At 41.4% G+C, this 26537-nt stretch overlaps 1 protein-coding gene across 5 annotated transcripts; it reads right to left on the minus strand.

Moving 5' to 3' along the window:
• Positions 1 to 26537, minus strand: RNF19B (ring finger protein 19B). 5 transcript variants are annotated; one of them, XM_047793108.1, is made up of 10 exons: positions 25883 to 26537; positions 12509 to 12714; positions 10851 to 10995; positions 9247 to 9409; positions 8681 to 8795; positions 7496 to 7636; positions 6056 to 6263; positions 2913 to 3044; positions 1615 to 2107; positions 1 to 330 (listed from the first exon to the last, which is right to left on the minus strand). In XM_047793108.1, the coding sequence occupies exons 1-9, from the start codon at positions 26512 to 26514 to the stop codon at positions 1651 to 1653; spliced, it is 2199 nt and encodes a 732-aa protein (XP_047649064.1). In that variant the 5' UTR covers positions 26515 to 26537; the 3' UTR covers positions 1 to 330; positions 1615 to 1650. The 5 variants fall into 5 exon arrangements, with proteins under 5 accessions (XP_047649064.1, XP_047649065.1, XP_047649068.1 ...); XM_047793109.1 differs by lacking the exon at positions 1 to 330 and having other exon boundaries at positions 1292 to 2107; positions 10851 to 10992; XM_047793112.1 differs by lacking the exon at positions 1 to 330 and having other exon boundaries at positions 1292 to 2157; positions 10851 to 10992.

The following is a 26537-nucleotide window of genomic DNA, read 5'->3' on the forward strand; positions in this document are numbered from 1 at the left end:
TCCAAAAAAACTTCCTTGATTTTATTCAAGTTAATGGCTCTCTTAATGAGAACTACAAGTCTGGAGTTGATATTTTGCATTTCAGAGATTTCCATATTGCCTGCCCCTTTTCCCACCAGGTTCCCTTTTTTCACACAAAGACATCCTCTCAGGCACTTTCTTCCAGAGACCCAAAGTCCACTAGCAGCACTTCCTGTCCCAGGTGCAGGGCAACGTGCTAAGTCTGGCTGCGGTGCCCAAGAGATAAGAATTCTCCAAGTTGGCTGTTGTCCAGATGCATCATCCTCATGGTAGTAACACACAGGCCAGGAAGACAAAGAGCAGGTGCATCTGTGAAAGGAAACAGAAAGCCATCTGGTCCTCAGAAAAAGAATGTTTTCAATTCTTCCTCTGGGCCCAGAGCTGAGGTGACAGAGAAGTTTGGCACTGGAAGCTCCAAAAATACTGAGAGTTGGGGAAATTAGGGATATGAGACAGCACCTAACTCACTCAGTCACAAAGTAAATTACTGCCAGATTTGAAATCTCTCATCAGGTCTCATGAATCTTTTAATTTTTCTGCTATATTATGTATGAGCATTACTTTCTAAGGCCATTATTCTAGACAAAGCCAAAATCCCAAGTAGTACTTAGCTCAATTCTGACAAATTTATAAGATCAGATAAAATTAAATATGTTGTGATTTTGATGGCATGTCTCTTCTTTCATTACAAATTCTAGTCAGATTCTTTAGTCACTCTTACTCAAACTAGATTGGCAAAACTAGAAAGTTTTTGGAATAGGGAATGTGTCCCTGAGCATTAACAAACACCTAGGTTACTGCTTGGTGATTATGCAGAATAGGTACATTTCTTCCTCCTGTAAGAATATTCTGTTTCCCAAGTTATAACCACTCAATATTACTGGGATTTCTGAAGAGCCACTGGAACTGACACCCCTTCTCTCCTCTAAAGAACATTTCTCATAATGACTATAATGCAGAAAAGGGCAATAACAGGAAAACTGCACAGCTGCCTCTAGAGGGCAAACAAGGCTCATTTTAATTTAGAGCTTCTCTATCTGGCTAATTCAGCTAATTCTTCAGTCTGACTACACAGTCCAAAACAAGCCTGGCTTTGCTTCCTGTCATGCTAGGAGTCACTGCAGTAGGATGACTCCATTGCAATGTGGTTAGAATACATCCTTCTTCCTGGGATTAGGGAAACTCAGATCTAGAGATAGTTAAAGACATAGTGGTCTGTTTCAAACACTTGGCTCTGGAGGACTACCCAAGCCAAGGAAAATGAGAGGAGTTGAATTACAACAGAAATTTTTATTAAAATGTGTCCTTCAGTAATATGTTAGCATACATACAATATACCCACATACATCTGTACACTCTTTGACACACCTCACGGATTGCCACCATCAGTTTAACCAATAAATTAAAACTAAAAAAGAGTGGGGGGTGTGGGAGTGGGACTAGGGCAAAGTTTCCATGTTTTATCTGGTAAGAAATTGCAAATTCCTTAGAATTTTCCTGGGGAAAACCTATGACAAGAGAATCTCTGAAATAAAATACATAAATCCCTGCCCGCCCCCCGCCCCCCCCAAAGACTTCAAAAGATGCAGTTACAAGTGTGCTTCTCAGAACAGGAGCATTCATTCCACTTCATACTCTGGCTTCTGCATCTTCCAGCTTCAAGACAGTCTTCCCCTCAGCTGGGGCAGAGAGGTTCCTATGGGCACTTGGGCTCGGTGCACCTGGGGCTCTGGGTGTCGAGGGACAGGCTGTGGCCTGGGGGTGAGGGGAGCCACACTCATCTGAGGTGATGTCTGGCACATCATCTGATTGCGTATCAGAGCTCTCCAGGTCACTGCGGATGCTCTCGGGCTGGGCCAGGCTGATGTCCCAAGCTTTGTTGGCCAGGCAGTCTTTCTGTTCACAGCTTTGGTGTTTGCAGGGGGGATCCTCTTCATTGTTGCCACCACTACTACCACCTTCTTCTTCATTCTCCGCCATCTGAGCATGAACATGGAGTGAGTCCTCCGTGCTGCTTCCACTCACTAGCTGGTAGTGGCTTGGTTTGGCTTCAATGTCCACTTGGATTTCCATATTGTTGCATTCTCTGTGGAGACAAAATCCACTTTGCTGAATCATGCATGGGTCATGCTATACCTGTTGGTAAAAGCAGTTTGTGGGTTCAAGATTAGAAAGTCCAAAAACATAGGTAAATAGTAGACTAGAGCTCACTTTTAAAAATAAAATTACCCTAACACTCAAATAAGATGGAGAAGAACAACTAGATTTTTTTTGTTGATTTTAAATATGCACACAAATATACACCTCTGCCTATTAAAAAAGCAACTAAAAACGAGCTTCTAAAATTCAACTAAGGGTCAGAGTCTTACACTATCTTATACTCAAAATATGAAAGTGAAAGAAAAGTCGTAACTTTTTATTTCTTTGCCACAATTAGAAAAGACCAGAATCTCTCTAGTAGGGAGTGCTATGATCACACCATGCCAGATACACGAGCTTCTCAAAAATAAGGAGAAATAGGCTATAGGAGCCACATCAAGCAAAGAATGTGAGAGCAGAAACCACAGACACGCAGACATCAGTGAATACCAATCTAGCTCTTTAAGTTCTATGTGAATAATTACACTGTTATAATAGCCAAGAAAAGAAAAAAAAATGGAAAAGAAAAGGAAGAATAAAAGAAAGAACCTCTAAAAATCAAGTGCTAAGAAACAATCAAGAGATGCCAAACACTCCCATACCAAGAACTTGCTCAATGAACTCACAGGGTATACACACTATGTATCCCACTAGATGGTACAACAGCCCTAACATGAAGCAGTGAGCTTCTGAAGGCTGAAACCCAACCACAAAAAATGCAACCTCTCCTAGGCATCTGACTGTTCACATACCTGTCCTGTGGGTTGTAGGAACTGATTATGGAACCGGCCATAGCACGAGTGCTTGCGTTGTCACTAATTGCACCAAGACTGGCTGTGTCTTTGGGGAAAATTTCCTTTTGGACATCGGCTTGAACTTCTAACCTGTGTAAAGAGGGGACGTTTAAGTTAATATGAGACCTGGGTATTCCAAGACAGTCTGCTTCCTGGCACATACCTCTTCCATTATTCTCTTGGAAACTGAGTTGATCTGATCTTCTCCAAATGTCAAATCACTCAAATAGACACCCACACATCTTCTTTCTTAAATTTATCCATCTCAATCGTCCCCTCATTTCTATTCCCACTGCTACTGCTTAACTTCAGGCCCTCAACTGCTCCTGCCTGGGTAACCGCAATTGGGCTCTCTTTCCAGTAGCCCTTAGTCCAAGTAAAACAACTTTCAGATCAGTGCCAATGTCGACAAAGACCTGATCACTCTAACAGCTCTCTCTTGGCTCCCTCTTGCCAACAGGCATTTAAGGTCTGCCTGATCTGCCTCCAAGCTCTCTCTGTAACCACAGGTCCTAAATCATAATTGCACTGAATTTTTTCTTTCCTTGTACACCTATACACATTTTATACCTCCATGACTCTGCACATGCTAGTCCCTCTCTCTCCAAGTTCCCTTTCTCTACATGACAAACTCTGAATATTCAGTCCTTGACAATAAAGGAAGTATCATCTCCTCTCTCTTCCAGGAAATCAGTCACATCCTGCTAAGTGCTCCCATAGCACCTACCTATTTATTAAATCAATTTATGCACATCTCTCCTGCTCATCTGTGAGCTCCAAAAAGTGAGAGACCACATCTCATCCACACTTTACCCTCCATGTCTTGAGAACTTTAACATTTAGCCATCAAATTATCCCCAGGCTATGAGCTTAAAGGCCATACAAGAGTCAGCTTCCTACAAGGGCAGTAAACTTCACCAACAGTGTCTTGGAGAACTCTGAGCTTTTCCCTTCTTGGCTCTAACACCATTTGGTTGTACACTTAAGTATTTCCTCATAATGGGTTTCACAGTCAAATTCATCTGACTCATTCACTTCCTATAAAAGGCTTTCACAGAACTGGAACAGCTGGACTGGCTAAGCTGCAGTTTCAGCAAGTCACTCTCATTATGTCTGTCTGCTTATTTACAAGGGTGTTGGTTTTAAGAAAGCACAGCAGTGAATTCTCCAGCATGTGGGGGCGGGATCCCCTAACAAGAGACAACCAGAATCATGAGACAGAGGCAGGTCAGCAGCAGTCTGCAGCTGCACATTCAGTCAACCTCCATCCTGCTGCCTGAGTCTTTGCTCTGTTGCTCTAGTCTTAAAGGCTCTTCAAGAATGTGCCATGGCCCAGGAAAATGAAGCAGTGCAAATTAAAGTGCACTGAGTCAGAGACCTGGGTCCTAGTGTCAGCTCTGCCACAGAAACACTCTCAGAATTGGAAGAGACTTTTCACAAAGACCATCTCCTTAGGTGGTTCCCAGATGCCAGTCTATGCAATGGCTATGTTAGAATCACCTGGGGAGCGTTTTCAAGACATAGACCCCTAGGTCCCACTCTAGGAGCTTCTACTTTATTAATTCTGAGATACAGCACGGAAATCCATTTTTAAAAGGCTCCCAGGTGACTGACAGGCACTCAGGTGTGGGATCCAGTGCATGTGCCATCTGTTGCTTGATTCCTTCTAACTCATATTAAACATTTCCAGGGGGCAGTTCTTGTCGTGGCTCAGTAAATAACAAATCCGATTAGTATCCATGAGGATGCAGGCTCAATCCCTGGCCTTGCTCAGTGGGTTAAGGATTCAGCGTTGCTGTGAGCTGTGGTGTAGGTTGCAGATGCGGCTCAGATCTGGCATTGCTGTGGCTGTGGCATAGGCTGGTAGCTACAATTCTGATTAGACCCCTAGCTTGGGAACCTCCATATGCCAAGGGTGTGGCCCTAAAAAGACAAAACAAAACAAAACAAAAACCAGCATTTCCAGGAATATGCAGCTCAGCATCTACTAAGGTAATCCATTCTTTCTTTGGACTTTTATATAGATTTTTCCTATACTCTCTATAATGAAACAAAATTAGTTTCCCTCCAGTTTCTGCCAGATCATCTTAATCTATCACTTGGCAAGAGGAAGAACTCTTAATCCTTTTTTCCAGTTCTAGGCCCTTCAGATATCTGAAAGCAAGTGTCTCCCCTACCTTCCTACCTTGTTTTTTTTTTTTTTTTCCCTGTCTTTTTTTGCCTTTTCTAGGGCCACTCCCGCGGCATATGGAGGTTCCCAGGCTAGGGGTCCAATCGAAGCTGTAGCCACCGGCATATGCCAGAGCCACAGCAACGTGGGATCCGAGCCGCATCTGCAACCTACACCACAGCTCACGGCAACGTCGGATCCTTAACCCATGGAGCAAGGTCAGGGATCGAACCCGCAACCTCATCGTTCCTAGTCAGATTCATTTCCGCTGCACCCCAATGGGAACTCCTCCCTATGTTGTTGTGTACCACCTGTACTCCTATCTAGGCCTCTCTTCTCCAGTGCATTCAAATAATTGCTTCTCATATAACATCTACTATGCTCCTCTTAATATGTTCTGCTTTATCTAACTGGTGAAAAAAACCAAGCAAGTCACAACCTTTTTAGTCATAAAACTTTACATATTTTCAACACAAGTTCATAGAATTGATTCTCCTTATCTACCAATGGGAATCAGAATAGGAAGGTTTTATAAGGATAACAGCACCAATAAGCCAACAAGATACAGCACAAATGCTGTAGAGCTGAAAGCCAGTGACAAACCTAATGGAGGGCATAGCCTTGGGAATGCTACCAAAATGCGTGCTTCCCTTCCTGATGGAGGCAGCCTAGTGCATAGAGGGAGGATCTGAAGTCAAGATTATTCTTTATATGGAGCCACTATGGTACAGTAGGAAGAAGCACTGAACTTTATGATAAGTCATTCAACCTGTCTAGCTTGTTTTCTAATTATAAAAGTTAAACCCACCACTGATGATTAAATCAAAATGAGACGACACATGGGACATGCCTGCACAGAAAAATGGCTCAGTATGATATGTTACTTCTCATAACTGCAAGTGGTCCTGTCAGAAATTACCTATTGGCTTACCTGCTGTATTTTCCCTTGCCACTGGAAAGAATGCCACCATTCAGTGTGCCTCCTGAGAGGGCTGCAAAGCTGGCTGTTTCGCTGTATGGACCCTGCATAACACTGAGTCCATCTGTAGGGCTTCCACTGGTGCTCAATACACTAGTTAGACCTTCAATGCTACTTTCCCCAATGCTGGGATTCTTGAGGGCTCGCCAGGCATCTGCCACTGGGGATGGAACCAAATATCTCAATTGAAGACAGCACGGCATCAAAACAGTGTCTGGCATTTACCTGCAATGACTCTTCAGAGTGGAGAATATTCATGTAGAAAAATACTCATTTATTCACTTAATGAACAGCTACCACACATTAGGCAGCCACCACACATTAGGTGTTTAAATATATGCTCACATTTAATCTTCCCAAACCTAGGGACTAAAAGCCCCAAATTTAGATTGAGGAAATGAAAGCTTAGGACTAAATAACTCGTCGGTGGCTAATCATACAAAACTACAATCTGATTCCAAGTCCACTATTATTTTTATTACACTGTAGCCACCTAATCGAACATGAAGATTTCAAAATATATGTAGGTCATGTGCTGATTCTAGTAGGAAGCTTGAAAAACTTTGGGGGAATCTCTCTTTCCCAAGTTAGTTAATATGGTAAAGCATAAACGACATCAAAATATAAGTTAGAAGACTTGATACAGTTCCAGCTCTGCAGAAGCTCTTAAACCCATTTAACAGATATTGAGACAAAGGCTTAAAGAAGTTCCCATTAAATGGCTAATAATAGCCCTAGCCCTCTCTCTTCAGAGATATTGTAAAAACCAAGTGAGATAATAACTGTGTGAAGTCCTCTGAAAATTATATTTTTTATTTTTATTTTTATTATTTTTTTGTCTTTTTGCCTTTTCTAGGGCCACTTCCCAAGGCATATGGAGGTTCCCAGGCAAGGGGTCTAATCTGAGCTGTAGCCACCGGCCTACACCACAGCCACAGCAATGCCAGATCTGATCTGCATCTGTGACCTACATTACAGCTCACGGCAATGCCGGATCCTTAACCCACTGAGCAAGGTCAGGGATCGAACCTGCAACCTCATGCATGGTTCCTAGTCGGATTCGTTAACCACTGCGCCATGACGGGAACTCCTGAAAATTACAAAGTACTGTGCAGATACAAGACTTTATTATAATTATGTAATTTACTACTACCAGCATACTTAGAGTTACTTGGAATCCTACTAGTTTGTACCAGCTACACAGAGGAAAGCACCAGAGGAATTAACCTAATAACTCTGGAACAAAGAAATGAAAAGCTAAAAATACTTTACCTCCTATAAAGCTCATTATCTAAAATAATCCAATGACAATCTCTGTAAAATGTGCTGAATTTTACTGACTTTTATCTTGTGTCCCATAAATTCAAAGGGAAATTAAAGTTCTCTTTTTACCTGTGATTGGACCATCATCTTCATCAAACTCAATTTTCACTCCCTTTCCATTAGCTGTGCTAACTCCACAGCCACCTCCTCGACAGAGAGAAATGGGCACAACCCCATAGACATAAGCCAGCATAATAGGAACGCCAATACCTGGAGAAGAGAAGGAAACATGTCAGCAGGCCATCAGGTTGCAGCTGCCCTGAATTCTCCTTCCCAGGCTGAGCACAGACAAACCACTTTATAAAGGGCCAAGGAAAGACAAAAGATGGCAATGCTAAAGAGTTAGCCTGGTCTAACAGGAATCGGAAAGGCCTGGATTAGAATCCTAGCTCCAATTTATCAGCCGTTATGACCTAGGGCTGCCAATGATCAATATATGTATCATGCCCAGCAAAGTAAGTGTATGTTGCTTTCACTTCCCCTCTTCCACTCTGAAGTGCTAATCCAAGAACCAATCAAACATTAAATAAGTGGCTCTTAGGGTTAAGAATCCCTCCAAAGTGTCAATTCCAAAATCCTACTGCTGTCAAAGGCAGAATGGATTAGCTGTGAAGAGCCCAGACTCTGAAGTCAGAATGCCTTGATTGATATCCCAGCTAAGTGACCTTGGGCAAAGTACTTGTACCTTTTTGTTACAACTGTGCCAATGTGAGGATTAAATGAATTAATACAGGCAAAACACTTAGATCTGTTCCTGCCATTCTACAGTCTCAATAAATGTTAGCTATATTATTATTATTCTTCTAAAGCAAACCCTCATGCCTCCTGAAATACTGTGAGGCATTAAGCAAATCAAAAGTAATTTTCTTTTGTGGGTTTCATGCCAAGTGGAGAAAGAAGAGGAAAGGTGAAAAACTAGGCCTTAAAGTAATATTCTTTATTTTAATCTTTTTTATCTGCCAAATGGAGTTCTAGGCACTAACTTAATGAAAGATCCATAAATTCATTTGAGTAATAAAAATAAATAATAAATTAAAAAAAAGAATGAAAGATCCCAAGCTGATAATTTAGTGTGGCTGATAATCACAAAAATATTGCCTAATAGAGTTAACTCCCGAGGTGCGTTTGACATAGAATGTAGGAGCCTCTGGGGTGAAACATCTGACCTGCTGGCAAAACTGTGAGGTCAGAAAGCTGATGGGGATGGGGGGGGGGGGGTTTGGGGAGGAGCTGTGGTCCTGGCTAGTTTCTTACCAACACTAACTGCAGCAATAACTGGGGATGCAATGACCGATAAAGTCACTCCTCCTGTGATAGCCAAATTCCTCTTATGTTTGGAGGTTTTCCTTCCTTCATACCTGCTATGAATCTAAGAATAAGAAAGAAAATCCAGGTCAGCAGGTTAGGACATCAATCTCTCTCCTGGGGAGAGAAAGGATAAATGAATATTCCCGTATATAAATTGTTTATATTAAAACATATTCCCCCATCTCAAAGTGTTCTCAAATTCTAATCTAACTCAAAGAAAGATGATATAAACTAACAAGGAAAAAGTTAATACAAGAAGAGACAAAATAACTCAGAGGAGTGAAGTAGCATTTCACCTTTAAGTCACTGAGACAAACCACACCCAGGATATTAATAAGAACTTTCAGATCTCTTGAGGGTTTATGAAAATCCATTTAAGAAATTAATGTTATTTTTATCCAAAAACCAGCTGGTTTTCAGGAAGCTCTGAAATAAAAGCACCTTCCCATTTCCTTCAAACCTTTACCAATAAAACTGAAGATGGAACATGCATAGAACCAAGCAGATCTTACCTTCCTGCCAACATAAACAGGAATGCCAATGACCATGGCAGGAATGGCAATGCCAGCAATAAGGGAAATCCCCACTGGAGCACCAATCAATGTTCCCAGTTGCCAAAGAATTTTCTTCTTACGGCTCCATGGCTTCTTGCCCCAGAATGTACAGCCAGAGGGACTGCAGAGGAAACATGCTAAAGTTATTATCAATATTAAAAATGCAGTTACTGTCACCAGAGGGCTTGATAAGAACAAGAGCCTTCTTTTCAATAGTGGTGATTAACAGTTATAAAAGGTTATAAGAAATGAATATATTATATGAGGGAGAACAAAGGACAAGGCCAGACAGAGTTCTGGCTCTTTATTTATTTATTTTTTTGGTAAAGGCAGGCCTCCAGACTTGAAATCTCTTTTCCATTCTTTTCTGCTGAACTCTGTCCTCTCTAACCCATCAACACTGATCCTATTTCACTGACTGATACTACTTAGGATCCTGCACAGTCTATGTACTTGACAGTTCATCCAAACACACTGTCCTACAGCTGATGAACTCTGATTTGTACAGTTTTCTTAGCATATGTTCTACCACACCCAGTAGATACTGCTAACCATGTTCCTGGAATAGGATATATAAAAGACTTCCTCACATCCTTCATGTCAGTTTCATACTCTGACTTTGGCTACTTTTACACTCAGCCCTTCTGAGTTCAACCCCTTTTGCTTACTCCTTTTGTCCTATCTTCTCTATTAGATAAGATAGGCAGTTTTGAAAGTAGGGATCATATCTTATGCACTCCTGTGTCCCCAATAATTGGTGTACTGTAAATACTCAAATGTTTGCTAAACTGGAAATGAAAGTGTTTCTTCCACACAACGAATGTTAAGTTTGTAAATATTAACTCCTTCAGGACAGTATGTTAATGACTACCTGATTCAAAGAACTGTAAAAAGGTTAACTATAGCCTTAAGACACTAATAGCAGCATTCAGGGGTTCCCTAGCTAGGGATCAAACCCGCAACACAGCAGCAACCCAAGCCACAGCAGTGACGATGCCAGATCATCAATCCACTGAGCCACCAGAGAACTCCCCATAATGATGTTCATAAAGGAAAACTTAAAGAATGTCAGTAAAGAAGAATGAGGGGCAGAGAAAGCTGGGGGAAGGCATCACAGACAAAATGACATTTGAAGTGGCCCTTGAAGGCTGGACAGGTTGAGATAAAAGAGGGTTGCAGGGAGGGTGGGGTGAATAGAAAGCAGTCCAGGGAAAGGAAAGAACATGAACAACTATGGAGGTAAGATAGCACAGAAGAGACACATATTAGCTGGGATATAGTATTTATGAAAGCAAAATGGAAAAAGGTAGAAAGTAGATTGGGGCCAGACCCTTAAAACCCATGCTAGGGAAATTGAACTTTAATTGGAAGGTAATGGAAAGCAGTCACTGGAAGTTGCTGAGTGGAGAAAAACATGACTGAAGAGGTGCATCAGAGGAACTTTTTACAGCTTTCTTATGCTATAATGAGAGGACAGATAACTACGTCTCTTTGACATCCTCTTCCCTAAATCAGTAAGACAAAAAAAGTTATAAAAACAATGGACACATTTCTCATCTCACCTGAGGTAATGCAAGTCTGAGATCTCTTTCATACAAAGCCAACAGAATTCACAGCCACACACTGCACAGGTCATATGATTACAGCTTCCATCATTCATCTTGATAATGTAAGCACTGCATCGAGGGCATGGCTTGATGTCATCTGCTGGGGAGCAGAGAGAGGAAGAATGGGTAGAAAATACTCTCAGTTAAACTTAGCTTGATTTTATTATTGCTAGGGTTATGCTTAAGAAATGAAGAAGCAGTCAAGAATTCTTGACTGAGGATTCCAAATTGTGCAACCCACTTCATGGGAAGGCTGGCTATGTCTAGACCTCAGGAAATTTCATAAAATGGATCCTGTCTCATGCTGAGCTGCCTATCCCCCAGACTGGCATCTTGCACAGCACTTGAACCACACTCTGAGCAAGGAGACTTCCCTAGAGAGAAGGACGGTTTCAAGAAAAATGGAATTTCAGCAGTCAATAGGCTGGCAGAATTAAAAGCACAGTCCTACAGGAAGAATAGTCTGCAGCCTGAAATCGGATTTAATTCTTGAAAAATTTTAGTTGAGGAAACATTTTTCAGGCTCAACAAGTATCACTGTCATTTGCTGTTAATACAATCCACAGTCCCTTCCGATGATATTTCGAATTCAAAACCTAAAAACAATTGAGTATGCTATGTCACATACAGATGGTAATTTTCACCGGAAATCAGGAACTATCCTATCAAAATAACAAGTCAGAAGATTCTGCTGTGCCAGGAAAAAGTGAATGGTAAACTCTTTCCTACTAGCTTCTCCCAAATGACATCAGGAAATAAAGCACATTTATAAAAGGCAATAAACCCACTGACATTTTTAAATATGTTTACTCTGACATGTTAAAGTTGAAACTGAATGTGTGATATTCCTCATTTTAAGGTTAATCGTTAACCCGTACAATATTATTTCCTTTCCTTAAATCTGTACCCTACTTCCAAAAGCAGTAATGCACTTAAAGCTAGTAGGAAAATAGGACAGGTTTAACATTAAATGTCTTTCTGCTCACAAAAAAAGTTTTGAAAAAGCTTCCAGCAAAAGGACCTAACCGTTCTCCAATCTGAGACATGTTATTAAGAAGATACAAACTATAGAATTCAGTTTTGCTTTATTCCACTTTTACCTGGGTTGGATAATTTCTCAAGAAATTTTCTTTCTTAAAAAAAAGGGGGGGGAGGGGAGTTCCTGTTGTGGCTCGGTGGAAACAAATCTGGACTATTAACCATGAGGCTGTGGGTTTGAACCCTGACCTTGCTCAGTGGGTTAAGAATACAGTGTTGCCATGAGCTGTGGTGTAGGTTGCAGATGTGGCTCGGATCCTGCATTGCTGTGGCTGTGGTGTAGGCCACCAGCTACAGCTCCAATTAGACCCCTAGTCTGGGAACCTCCATATGCCATGAGTGCAGCCCTAAAAAGCAAAAAAAAAAAAAAAAGCAAAAAAAAAGAAATTTACTTTCTCATACAGAATATGTTTTACAGTTTAATACCTATGCAATATTGAAAGTGTTGACAAATATTTTCCGCTTTCTAATCCCATAAAATACTTGAGTTATACAGTAAGGTAATCTCTCCCTGCTTTGGGCTCATACTATAAAATAGCAAATAAAGAGACAAATGAGACGATACCAACTTATACCTGGTCCAGATTCTTGCCCATAACTGAGACCTGAAGTGTGCTTGGTCCGAACTCGTAATGTCTGCGCCCTCTGCTGACGGGCCATATCGCATGTCTGATTTGGATGCCATATTTGCTTGCAGTGGTAGCAGAACTCAGTTTGGCAGCCTTCCCTCTCACAGGTCAGCTTTGGGCAGCTGGCACAGCCATAGGCAATAACAGCATAACTGGATAAGGAAGAGACAGAAGTAGGAAAAACATTAATTCATCATTCCAGTATGGTAACACTGTTTAGGACTTCTCACCACTTCATACCATGTAGAGGAAAGAACACAAATAATACACATGCATGATTACGCCTAACAAACTCTAAAACATATTCTATATGAGAGAGTAAATTTTTTGAGATTCTAATAACACAAACCATTTATTTCCTGAAAAAATAGGAGAAAATATTACATTTAGCCTGAATTTCTAGCATGTATTTAGTCAGTTTAATCTGCTTTAGGAGGAGGGTGTCATACCAAGTTCCATAAATAAGGGTACAATACCATTTCCTTTTTTTTCTTTTTACAGCTGCACCTGCGGCATATGAAAGTTCTCAGGCTAGGGGTAGAATTGGAGCTGCAGCTGCCAGCCTACACCACAGCCAAGGTAATTGCTGATTCGAGCAGCATCTGCGACCTATGCCACAGCTTGTGGCAACACCGGATCCTTGACCCACTGAGTGAGGCCAGGGATTGAACCCACATCCTCATGGACACAATGTCTGGTTCTTAACCTGCTGAGCTACAACAGGAACTCCCAAAACTATTTCCTTTTGATGGTTTGCTATATTTAGAGAAATTAGATTTTGTTTAAAGAACAGAACATTTGTAAAATAAAGAGCAACAGCAAAAACTAAAGCAAGTATAATTTTTCTTATTGAGCTACAGTTGATGTACAATATTATATAAGTTTCAAATGCACAACAGTGATTCACAATTTTAAAGGTTATATTTAACTTATGGTTATTATAAAATATTGGCTATACTCCATATGTTGTACTATATATCCTTGTAACTTATTTTATACATAGTAGTTTGTACCTCTTAATCTCATACCCTATTTTGCCCCATTCCCCTTCTCTCTCTCCATTGATAACCACTAGTTTGTTCTATCTGTGTCTGTTTCTTTTTTATTTTATTCACTAGCTTATTTTTTAGGTTCCAAAGATAAATGATATCATCCAGTATTTTTCTTTCTCTGACTTAATTCACTTCGTGTAATACCCTCCAGGTCCATCCATGTTGTTGCAAGCGGCAAAATTTATCAACTGATCTATTAATGGATATTTAGGCTGTTTCCATTTCTTGGCTACTGTAAATTATGCTGCTATGAATGCTGCTATTGGGGTGTATGTATCTTTTCAAATTAGTGTTTTCTTTTTCAGATAAATATCCAGGAGTGAAACTGCTGGGTCATAGAGTGGTTCTATTTTTAATTTTTTGAGAAACCTCTATACCGTTTTTCATAGTTGCTGCACCAATTTATACTGCCATCAATGTTGTAGGAGGATTCCCTTCTCTCCACATCCTCAACATTTGTTATTTGTGGTCTTTTTGATGATAGCCATTCTGATACATGTGAGCAGATATCTCACTGTGGTTTTAATTTGCATTTCTCTAATGACTAGTGATGTTGAGCATCTTTTTATGTGACTGTTGGCCATCTAGGTCTTCTGCCCATTTTTCAACTGGAATTTTTTTTTTATGTTGTTGTATGAACTTTACTGGATATCTAATTTCTCTAAATATAGCTTCATTGGTCATATCATCAGCAAATGTTTTCTCTCATTTGGGAGGGATTTTGTTTGTTTTGTCAAAGGTTTCCTTTGCTGTGAGAAAACTTTTAAGTTTTTGTTGGTGGGAATGTAAACTGGATCAGTCATTATGGAAAACAATACGGAGTTTCCTCAAGAAACTAAAAACAGAGTCGCCATATGATCCAGCAATCCCACTCCTGGGCATGAACCCAGACAAAACAATAATTTGAAAAGACACATGCACCCCTATGTTCACTGCAGTACTATTCACAATAGCCAAGACATGGAAACAACCTAAATGTCTATCAACAGATGAATGAATTAAGAAGATGTGGTACATATATACAATGGAATACTACTCAGCCATAAAAAAGAATGAACTAATGTCATTTGCAGCAACATGAATGGACCTAGAGATTATCTAAGTGAACTAAGTCAGAAAGAGAAATACAAATACCATATGATATCATTTATATATGGAATCTAAAACATGACATAAATCAACTTATCTATGAAACAAAAATAGACAGATAAAGAGGAGAGATTTGTGGTTGCTGAGGGGAGGGAAGGATTGGGAGTTTGGGATTAGTAGAGGCAAAGTATTATATACAGAATGGACAAACCACAAGGTCCTACTGTATAGTGCATAGCACAGGGAACTATGTTTCATCTTTTGTGATAAACCATAATGGAGAAGAATATGAAAAAGATATATATATATGTATATATGTGTGTGTGTATATATATGTGTGTGTGTGTATATATATATATATATATAACAAATCACTTTGCTGTACAGCAGAAATTACAACACTGTAAATCAATAAAATTTTTTAAATTAAAAAAACTGCTATAATTTATGTCAAAGAGTATTCTTTCAATATTTTCTTCTAGGAATTTTATGATTTCAATACTTTTCTTTTTTTATCTGCACCCACAGCGTATGGAAATTCCTGGGTCAGGGACTGAACCTGTGCCAGAGCAGTGACCCAAGCACAGCAGTGACAATGCTGGACCTGATGAGCAGGGAACTCCTACTTTTTCATTTTTAAGTTCCACAGTGAAGCTGGTCTGACCACAGACTGAAAAACAATGGACAGAGAAGGATTCATGATCAACTTCTACTGAAAGCTTATTTCATCTTTCCATATTTTTTTTCCGTTCAAATCTGTACCTTGAAATATCTTCTTTCTTGACAGCTTCCAGAATCCAAGGATACAACTCAACTATCTTATTAATTTACATAGAATATAGCCATAGCTCCCCCAACCCCTTACGATACATATTCTTATTAAGATGGGGAGATTCAGAGAGTTCCCGTTGTGGGACAGTGGAAATGAATCTGACTAGGAACCATGAGGTTGCAGGTTTGATCCCTGGCCTCGCTCAGTGTGTTAAGGATCTGGCATTGCCGAGAGCTGTGGTATAGGTCGTAGACTCAGATCGGATCTGGTATTGCTGTGGCTGTGGTGTAGGCCGGCAGCTGCAGCTCCGATTTACAGTCTGGGAACCTCCATATGCCGCAGTTTTGGCCCTAAAAAAAAAAAAAAAAAGATGGGGCGATTCAGAATCAGCCCTGGCATCAATTGTTTCTTATAATTCATGTTTATTTACCAAGATTTACTTTCCCACTAACAATCCAATATAACTATTAGCCTTTCTGACTAATTCTAAATATGTCAACTAAATGCACAGATTACTCTAATAAATGGTTGGATACTTTTTTAATGGTTTCTTCATTTTTTGCTTTTTAGGGCCACACTTGCAGCATATGGAATTTCCCAGGCTAGGGGTCAAATTGGAGCTATAGCCACTGGCCTATGCCATAGCAACTCAGGATCCAAGCTGAGTCTGCAACCTACACCACAGCTCAAGCCAGATTCTTAACCCACTGAACAAGGCCAGGGCTCGAACCTGCATCCTCACGGATCCTAGTCGGATTCGTTAACCACTGAGCCACAAAGGGAACTCCAATGGAAACTTGTTTACAATAAAATTTTTAAAGGTTTTTTTTTTTTTTTTTTTTTAAGGGCTACACCTGTGGCATATGGAAGTTCCTGGGCCAGGGATTGAATCTGAGCTGCAGCTGCAACCTACACCACACAGTTGGGGCAATGCCAGATCCTTTAACCCACTGAGCCACAACAGGAACTCCTAAAAAAAATTTTTTTTAAAGTAATATAAACAAACAAATGAAAAAGGGAAGACAGCAGTTGTGAAAGTTCAAACAATTTTTAGGTCAATGATTACAGACCTAGGTGTTGTCATCTGGCCTTTGTCATTCCTTATTCCATGCTCTCCTCCAAAAGCCAAAGACCTCAAACAACTTAAACAAAAGACTAATAACATTTTCTTTGATTTATTCTACGGTCTGTTCAGTTATCTTGTTGTACATTAGATCTTCATAACAGCAACTGAGGTTCTCAGGTTTATCAGGGATTCTGCAAGTTAATTCAAGAATGACACTGAAAATATCGATGACAACGTATCATCTATATTACATAATACAGGCTGTATTAAAATTCTTCTCGGAAAGAGCAAAGTGAGAAGAGGTCAATATATGAATGCAAATGATTCATATCCTGTAGGAGTTCTGAGCAAATCTATCCCATCTAGTTGCAAAATAACTACTAAAGATAAATGTTTCTCCTCAAGAAAGTGACTTGCTTGCTATATTTGTGTTAAATGAGAAAGGTACTGGATGATCTCAGAAAAGTATTAGATCAACTTCTGACAGTATAAATTAGATAGACCGCCAGTCAGAAAACCTTGAACATTTCATGATCCATTCCTACCTCGGATGTAGGAGTAAATATTTACTAGCAGATTCTTTTTTTTTTTTCAAAGATGATTGACGGAATTGACAATGTCAATTTTGGGTGTAGAATTTGGTTCCAAAGAAGTAAAATAATCCCAAGTACTCACAAGCCCTCAGCAAGATATTACTATTACACAGAATTACTCAGGGCACGAGACTTGGCATTCCTGTTTTTGGGTATGGAGCCTTGTCTGGGCTCCCTGCCCCTGACTCATACTGCATGACAATGAGCTAATTAAAACCTACAAACTTCAGATTCTATCCCTAAAATGGAAGTATAGGTGCTTGCCATCTTCAGGTGTAACTAAACATGTATTTAAAACTGCATTTGAGATCTTGCCCTAAAAGTCATGGTATGAATACATAGCACATTTTGTCCTACTTCCTAGCCTTTGCATACTCTATTCTTTCTGCCTCTAAATACCCTTTCCTTACTTCTTGCCCTGGCAAATATTTAACCATTTAATAACCAGCTCAAATGTCATCCTCTCTATAAAATCCACTTAACCTCTCCAGGTAGCTGGTTGTCCACTTTGTGTCGCTGCATAATTAACTTATAATACTCAGCACATTATATAGTAATTATCTGTTTATATGTATGCTTCCACAACTAAACAAGAAAAAATATCCATTTTTTAAATCTCTAGTGTCTAGCACACTGATTCATGCTTAAAATACTTGTTTTGAATGAATGATAGAGAACCCACTCCTGATGTTTTTTTCCTTTTCTTTTTTGCTTTTTAGGGCTGCACCTGCAGCATATGGAAGTTCCCAGGCTAGGCTAGTGGTCAAATCGATGCAGCTGCTGGCCTACACCACAGCCACAGCAATGCCAGATCTGAGCCATGTCTGTGACCTAAGCCACAACTCATGGCAAGGAGGGATCCTTAACTCACGGAGCAGGGCCAGGGATCCCACCCACATCCTCATGGATACTAGTCGGGTTCATAACCTGCTGAACCACAATGGGAACTCCCTGATGTGTTTTTTACTTTCCCCAGGTCATCTAGCTCTTTTCCTGGGCTCTTACTCTCCCCTAAAGCAACCTTTCAAACTTATATATGCATTTACCGGCTTTCTATATGCCAAGTACTATAACTTAATTATTATTATTTTTTGTAGTTGTCTTCAGGGATTATGGGAATGTTTTTTCTTTTAAAAATTTTTTTATTATAGTTGATTTACAGTGTTCTGTCAATTTCTTCTATACAGCAAAGTGACCCAGTTATACATAAATATACATTCTTTTTTTCACATTATCCTCCATCATGTTCCATCACAAGTGATTAGATATAGTTCCCTGTGCTACACAGCAGGATCTCATTGTTTATCCATTCCAAATGCTTATTATAACTTAATTCTAAAATTCTGATAAGACCTTTTGGGGGGTAATCTCCTAAATTCAGAAGAGGGCAATCTTCTACCCCAGGTAGTTTTAAAAAAACTTCATCCTTGAGACCAAATCTGCCTTGACCATCCTTTTTTTTTTTTTTTTCCCACACACTTTTTACAATTATAGTTGATTTACAATGTTGTGCCAATTTCTGCTGTACAGCAAAGTGACCCAGTCATCCATGTGTAAATATACATTCTTTTTCTCATATTATCTTCCCTCGTGTTACATCCCAAGAGACTGGGTGTAGTTCCCTGTGCTATACAGTAAGGCCTCATTGCTTAATAGTTTGCATCTACTAACCCCAAACTCCCAGTCCATCCCACTCCTTCCCCGCTCCTCCTTGGCAATCACAAGTCTGTTCTCTATGTCCGTGAGTCTGTTTCTGTTTTGTAGATAGGTTCATTTGTGCCATATTTTAGATTCCACATATAAGTGATATCACATGGTATTTGAGTTTCTCTTTCTGACTTACTTCACTTAGTATGAGAATCTCAAGTTGTGTCCATGTTGCTGCAAATGGCATTATTTTGGTTTTTTTTAATGGCTTGCCTTGACCACCCTTGTTCCTTTTCTTCTATGTCTTACACTGGAGCCTCTCTCCTACTCTGTCTACTCTCTTAGCTGAACAGAGCATTCAGGTTTGCTAATTGGAAGCTAAATGGAAGGTGGAAGAAATTGCGTGCTGCTAAGAATACAGAATCATCCTTTTCCCTCCTTAAGTTCGTACAACTTTTATTAATTTTGTTAATGCCCTAACTCTGGAAACATCTTAATGTGTGACAGGCTAAATAAACCAGAGTGTTACCTTACTCTAACCCTGGGGGAGAAAATTCCATTAGTATGAATTTTTAAAATCTTTTTTTTAAAATTATAGTTGATTTACAATGTTTCCATTAGCATGAATTTGATTATGTTCCAGCAGACCTTGGTAGTCAAAGAAATGTATTCCTATATTATGTCTGTACTTCACTGCTCAAGGCATATAACTTCATTTACAAACAGACCCTGAGCATGTATGAGGGGGGAAGACATGGCCCAAGTTGTCACAATGAGCCATACTTTTACTTTTCCTTTTTTTTTTTTGGTCTTTTGTCTTTTTGTTGTTGTTGTTGCTATTTCTTGGGCCGCTCCCGTGGCATATGGAGGTTCCCAGGCTAGGGGTTGAATCGGAGCTGTAGCCACCGGCCTACGCCAGAGCCACAGCAACGTGGGATCCGAGCCGCGTCTGCAACCTACACCATAGCTCACGGCAACGCCGGATCGTTAACCCACTGAGCAAGGGCAGGGACCGAACCCGCAACCTCATGGTTCCTAGTCGGATTTGTTAACCACTGCGCCACGACGGGAACTCCTACTCTTCCTTTTTACTGCCCTAGTTCAAACTCATGTCACCTCTTGGCCAGACAACCAAGAGACTACTATCGGATTTCCTTACTTCATACTCAAATCCATATTCCAATTCTAGAAGTTTATCTATCATGATATTACTCTTTTGCTTAAAATCCTTCAACAAAAAGAAAGAAGTCCTTCAAACCTATACTTCTTTGCATGGCACAGACAGACCTATCAATTTGAATCCAGTCTACCTTTCCAGGTCGATCTCGAGTCACTCCCCATTTTGTACATTCAGAAGCTAACCAAACTAGACTCCAGATTTAGTCTTAAATTTTTATACCTCCTTGAATTTGTTCATCACACTCTACCTTCATCTTTGTTTTCCTGGTATAAATTTCTACTCACATTCTTCAAGCCCCGATCAAATATCATCTCCTCTGTGAAGTCTTTATTGACACCATCATGTAAAACCTTTCATCTAGGAGTTCCCGTTGTGGCGCAGTGGTTAACGAATCCAACTAGGAACCATGAGGTTGCGGGTTCGGTCCATGCCCTTGCTCAGTGGGTTAAGGATCCAGTGTTGCTGCGAGGTGTGGTGTAGGTTGCAGACACGGCTTTGACCCCCTAGCCTGGGAACCTCCATATGCCGCGGGAGCGGCCCAAAGAAATAGCAAAAAGACCAAAAAAACAAAAAAAACAAAAAAAACAAAAAAACCCTTTCATCTATCCTCTAAGAGCACTTGTATTTTCCTTAGTATATATTACAGTGCATTTATAATTATCTATCTACCTACCTACCTCCTCTGCCAGGCCAAACTCCTTGTCAAGAGGACCATGTCTAAGTCCTTTTTGTAATGCCCAGTACTCACCCAGTTTCAACATCATATAATTCTCAAAAGTGTCTACTGAATGATTACTTGTCTATCCTCTTCTTGCCTGCCCTCCTCTTACCTGTTTCTCCTCCCGAAACTGAGCAGTTTTATTTACCTTCCTTATCAAAAATTCAACTATTCATCCCATTCTTCTGGAACCTAATTGAAAAGATTTTATTCAGAGTTGTAGAAAATACTGGAATATAGATAGCCTAGTCTGGAAGAGCTCTTAATTTACTCAGAGCAGAAGATTCAGTGTTAAATAAGGAAACTAACAGAAGACAGGTCAGAATAACTGTTAAAGAAATTTAGAAAACTGCAAACAGGGAAAGTTTCAGGTATGCTTTAAAGATGTCATCAAAAGGAGTTCCCATCGTGGCACAGTGGTTAATGAATCCGACTAGTAACCATGAGGTTGCGGGTTCCATCCCTAGCCTTGCTCAGTGGGTTAAGGATCCCACGTTGCTGTGGCTGTGGCATAGGCTGGTGGCTACAGCTCCGATTAGACCCCTAGCCTGGGAACTCCATATGCCGTGAGAGCGGCTCAATAAAATGGCAAAAAAGACAAAAAAAAAAAAAAGATCTCATCAAAAAAATTAAAATACACATATGTTTCCTGGCAATCTAAGTTTAGAGAAATTATACCAGACTGAATATCAGCATTAACAATCTGACATTTCCCCAGCTTATTCAATCACAAAACATTTTTTCTTTTCAATAATGCCTATACCTTGGGAAATATTAATATAGGTGAAATATAGAAAATAATATCAAAAGATAGCTGGAGACCATAAAGGGTCTTAAATCATGAGGACAGAGCATATAAACAATAAGTTCTTAAAGACAATAAGAAGTCCTCTTGGAGTTCCTGTTGTGGCTCAGTGGTAACGAACCCAACCAGCATCCATGAGGATGAAGGTTCGATCTCTGGCCTTGCTCAGTGGGTTAAAGGATCTGGCATTGCCAGTGAGCTGTGGCGTAGGTCACAGACGCAACTTGGATCCCACTTTGCTGTGGCTGTGGTGTAGGCCAGTGGGCGCCTATAGCTCTGATTTGACACCTAGCCTGGGAACTTCCATATGCCATGGGTGTGGCCCTAAAAAGACAAACAAACAAACAAACAAAGTCATCTTATAGATCAGGTATGAGCAGGTTAAGCAGGGGAGTGATATAAAATATTCTACTTTAGAACGAGTACTTTGGCAGACATGAGAAAGATGTACTGGGCTGCAGGATGATGTAGATGGCAGGGGGAGGGGGGCAGATAGAGAGTTGTAAAATAGCTTAATTAAGAGAAGAGGTCCAGGAAGGTTTCAGAAAGGAAAAATCCTTCACTGACTGAGAAATCTGTCTTGCTCAGGGAGCTTGCTCTTCCCTCACAAATGTCCTAGAAACAAACAGAGGCTTCCTATTTACGGAATGATTCAATCCAGTTTTTGGGGAAGACCAATAGCTAATACTACCTTGTGGGGTCATGTGGGAGGGGGGATTTTGCAGGAGACAAAGGTAGCAATGAGAGGCTGGAGTGGTGGACCCACACAAAGAATTTAGGTTAAGACAGCCTTATCTCATATTCATCTGTACAGAAGACCTACTCCATAAGGCAGGAAATACTCTATTGCCTCCTCTGCTCACCCCTCAGTCTTCTAGAGATTCTGAAAGGGCTTAAAGACTGGCAACAGGGCATTTGAGAGGAAAACATTACATCTTTTCATGGTTTGGAGGTTTCATGCCTAAATAGAGACTCTAGGGCATAGCAGATCAACTTAACATCTATTAGCTATGAGACACTAGGCCCATACTTAAACTTCTTGGAACTGGTTTCTCCTTTAAAAAATGAGTTTACCACCATCTACCTGTATGAAACTGAAATGAAATTATTTCTGAATGAAGTTAGAGTCTGAAGATTATAAAGAACTATAATTTTATCTCATTTGAAAGTATGTTTTAAAGACAGCGCTTGGTAATATTGTACTTAAAAACATTAAATAATAATGCGAATGTTTTCCCACAGAAACTGGATCCCTTATTTATGAATAAAATAAAACTGTATTCAAGTATGGAAAAAGAAAAATTCAAGGCTCTTTTCTCTGTTCTACAAATATTTTGTAAACAAATTATGAATCTTCTAATATAGTGTCCTCATTGTCATGAGTAATCACAGTGAAACTAATGATCAAAACTTTGTAAGACCACTTATAGGCTCCTCTCACCCTACCAAATACACAAACATACACACAGAGAGCAAAGAACTTGACAAATCTGGCTGGCAAGAACTTGATCTGTGGACAGTAAAGACGGTCAGGTATGATAAGGGATAACTGGGGTCTTCAGCTACTCTTCTAGTTCTCATCCATGATTTTCACCCAACCCAGAAAGAGAACAGTTTGATTAAAACAAAACAAGCTATTTTTTCTCATGACATTAAAAAGAGACAGCAAAACCAGTGGCCACATCCCCATCTATTTGGGAAGTGACAGAAATTTAAAATTACTCCGTTTATCTAACACCTTCAACTGAACTCTCAAAACACTGTGAAAATATCAATTAAGCCTCTCAAGTCAGGAAGGACTAGGCCTATTTCAGATAAGAAAAATGAAGTAAGTTAAGAGACTGTTAACAATAAGAATCAGAAAAGAAACTACAGATTCCAGCATCCTTGTCCTTCATGTTGTCCTCAGGCCACACTTGATGAAATGACCCAAACAGTAGCATCCCCAATAATGCTGATAAGCCTAAATTTTCTAAAGCTTTGAGAGAAAAGAATACTACTCTTGGTTAGAGTTAAGACCAGTGTTCCACATCTGGTTCCACCACATACTAGTTATGTGACCCTAAACAAGGCACTCAATTTACTTAAACTTCAGCTTCCTCAAATGTAAAACTAGATCAAATCTATTTTACAATGCCGTAAGGATCAACTTAAATTACGTGTGCATGACACATAAACACTCAGATGTTAGTTTGCTTGCTTTTCCCAGACTTGACCTTCTTTAAATCTTCAGATAATACATTTGAAAATTGTATTAAGCTTCTAATTTTTAACTAATTAAAAACTAATGATAATGTAATCTGGTAATTGGCTAAAATAAGAAATGGCCTAATTCTTTACTAACTTCCAAATCAGTAATGGTTTAGAGTTGTCATCATCAAGAGTGTAAATTGATTCCTATCCATTTTTATTTATTTTTTTAAGTTTTTTTATTTTTTTGCTATTTCTTGGGCCACTCCTGCGGCATATGGAGGTTCCCAGGCTAGGGGTCAAATTGGAGCCGTAGCCACTGGCCTAGCCAGAGCCACAGCAACGCGGGATCCGAGCCGCGTCTGCAACCTACACCACAGCTCACGGCAACGCTGGATCGTTAACCCACTGAGCAAGGGCAGGGACCGAACCCGCAACCTCATGGTTCCTAGTCGGATTCGTTAACCACTTCGCCACGACGGGAACTCCTGATTCCTATCCATTTTTATTGATGTGAACAAAGACAGAGACCAACTTCAGGGAAATAAAAAACAAAAAGGGAACTTGTCCAGAAAGATAATCAGTGATGTCACATCTCTCAGTTAAAATTCAAGGAAATTCACTTCTCAAAAAGGAGTTTATATACTATTCCAAAGTTAATCAAACAGTGTTCTCTTAAGTAAATATTCCTTTGGTTCAAAAAATCTATCAATAGCGTCTGCGAAACTTCAATACCCTATAAATTAACCTCTTAGGTCTAGGAAGATCACCAGATCTTTAGGTACAAGCAAACTTTTCAAAGAGCCTACAAGGTTCTTTCTCATTCTTATTAACTGAAAGTGAAAGTGACCTACCATAGACAAACACCTCAACCTTTGACCACAACACTTCAAAGTAATTTAGAAACAACAACTCAGGGAGCTTAAATAACACACCCATCTCTAAACAAGTTTGGCAGAATAGAAAAACAGAAGAAATTAACTCATCTTACACTCCCATACACTCTCGGATGGCTTCTTTTGAAGGAGACAAATAGCAGGCAGCATCACGGAAATCTTAGTCTTTATATGTAGGCTACAATTAAAAGCCCTTTTTAACCCATGTGAAAGAAAGGAACACAGAGCTTTTTACTAGGTGTCCCTAGAATTTTTTTATCCTCAACATAGAGCACACAAGAATAAAATGATCTGTACAAGGTCAAGGAGCAGGTAATGGCACTGTCGGATGCCCCTCTTTGCTGCACCCAACCGTACACAGGATGTACTGACAGTACACAATCAGACTTTTTTAAATGGGGGTCTCTACTGAATGCTTCATATAGCAAAATCTGGTTATACTATCTCTCTGCATCTACTACATATTTTCTCACGGACCTTAAAAATTCAGCTTGCCATGGTGCATCATCGAGAATTCAAGATCAGAGGGGCTGGGAAACAAACACATTTTCTCCTACCATATCATCCTTCTCAGTGCCCCACTGCTTCTCTGGACAAAGCAAGGGTCTGTCCACTCCTCACCCTGACGAAGGCAGCAGTCTAAGAACCCTAGGGGACTCCCACTAGCTTGGCACAGAAAACACACAACGCCCGGGGTGCCCCAGAACTCTGTCAGTGAGCTATCCTTTCCCCCAGTGCCATTTCAGTCACGTGTATTCCAACTTTCAGCAGTGGGGGTCAGGAAGAACACACCTCTTCCGCAACGCTGCTAAGTCTGCCCCTGGCCAAACAGACACACCCCTCCAGAGCGCTGCCCCCTCAGAAAGATACTCTCATTCCGTCCTTTGAAAGATACCCCCTCCCCACCCTCATTAAAAGACATCTCCTACTTCTGGACAGAGAGGCACTCGCCCGACCAAAAACTGCCTCTCCCTGCCTCCTGACTTGATGGACTGCTCTCTTCCCCTCGCGGACTGCTCAGCGCCCATCTCAAGCCTTCCGGCAGGGGTGGGGTATTAATTGGGTGCGTCCATCCCACTTGTCCTGGCTTGCGGGTGGTTACTGGTCACCAGCCCGCCGCAGTGGCCACCTCACCCTCCCTCCAACTGGTCATCCCTCACCTCTCCCTCCAGGCTGGGACACACGCGCGCACACACACACCCCCGCTGCGCAGAGGACCGCCCCTCGGGGCCGGCCACAGGCAGGGTCCAGCCCCAGGCCCCGAGTCCTCTCCCGGGCGGCCACCGCCCCCGGGCCACGCCCCCGCGCTCACCCGCAGTCCGGGGCCGGGCACCAGCGACAGTCAGGGTCCGAGGCCAGGTAGCGGCGCAGCATGAACTCCTCGTACTTGTGCATGAGCGGCGGGTCGGCGAGCAGCAGGCGGATGTCGTGCGGGTTGAGTCGCTCGCTGCATTCGGGGCAGCTGATGGGCACCCGGCTCTCGCTGATCTCCAGGCGCAGGTAGTGGCGGAGGCAGTCCCGGCACGAGCGGTGCGGACAGCTGAGGAGGCGCGGGGCCCGCTCCGGCGGCAGCCGCACCAGGCACAGCGGACACTCCACCTCCTCCGGGCCCGAGCCGCCGCCCTCCGCTGCCTCCTCATCGTCCAGCCCGGGCCCCGCCGCCACGGCGGCCTCTGCCTCTGCTTCGGCGGCAGTCTCGGCGGGCAGCGCCTCGGGTGGCGGGGCCTGGGCCGCGGCCGGGACCGGGACGGGCGGCGGCGGCGCGGCCGGGGGCGGCGGCTCGGCCTGCGGCTTCGCCCGGGCGCGGCGGCCGCGGGCCGAGGCGGAGAAGACGCTGTGGAAGGTGAGGCGCCGGCGCCGGCCGCCGCTGCGGCACTTGGGGTCGGGCGCAGCCGCGTGTAGGGATGTAGAGCGCGGCGACTCGGAGTCTTTCTCGGAGCCCATGGTCCCCAGAGGCCGAGGGGCGA

The sequence above is a fragment of the Phacochoerus africanus genome, chromosome 8, assembly GCF_016906955.1.
Source record: "Phacochoerus africanus isolate WHEZ1 chromosome 8, ROS_Pafr_v1, whole genome shotgun sequence".
NCBI classification, from domain to species: domain Eukaryota; kingdom Metazoa; phylum Chordata; class Mammalia; order Artiodactyla; family Suidae; genus Phacochoerus; species Phacochoerus africanus.

What these genes read in the sequence shown, in the direction of transcription:
- RNF19B (XM_047793108.1), bottom strand. Translation starts at nt 26,514, where the DNA reads ATGGGCTCCGAGAAAGACTCCGAGTCGCCGCGCTCTACATCCCTACAC. An exon ending in TATTGCTGCAGTTAGTGTTG is followed by an intron (nt 7,637 to 8,680) that starts GTAAGAAACTAG and finishes TCTCTTCTCCAG; the next exon opens with GTATTGGCGTTCCTATTATG. An exon ending in AGATGATGGTCCAATCACAG is followed by an intron (nt 6,264 to 7,495) that starts GTAAAAAGAGAA and finishes TTCCATCCCCAG; the next exon opens with TGGCAGATGCCTGGCGAGCC.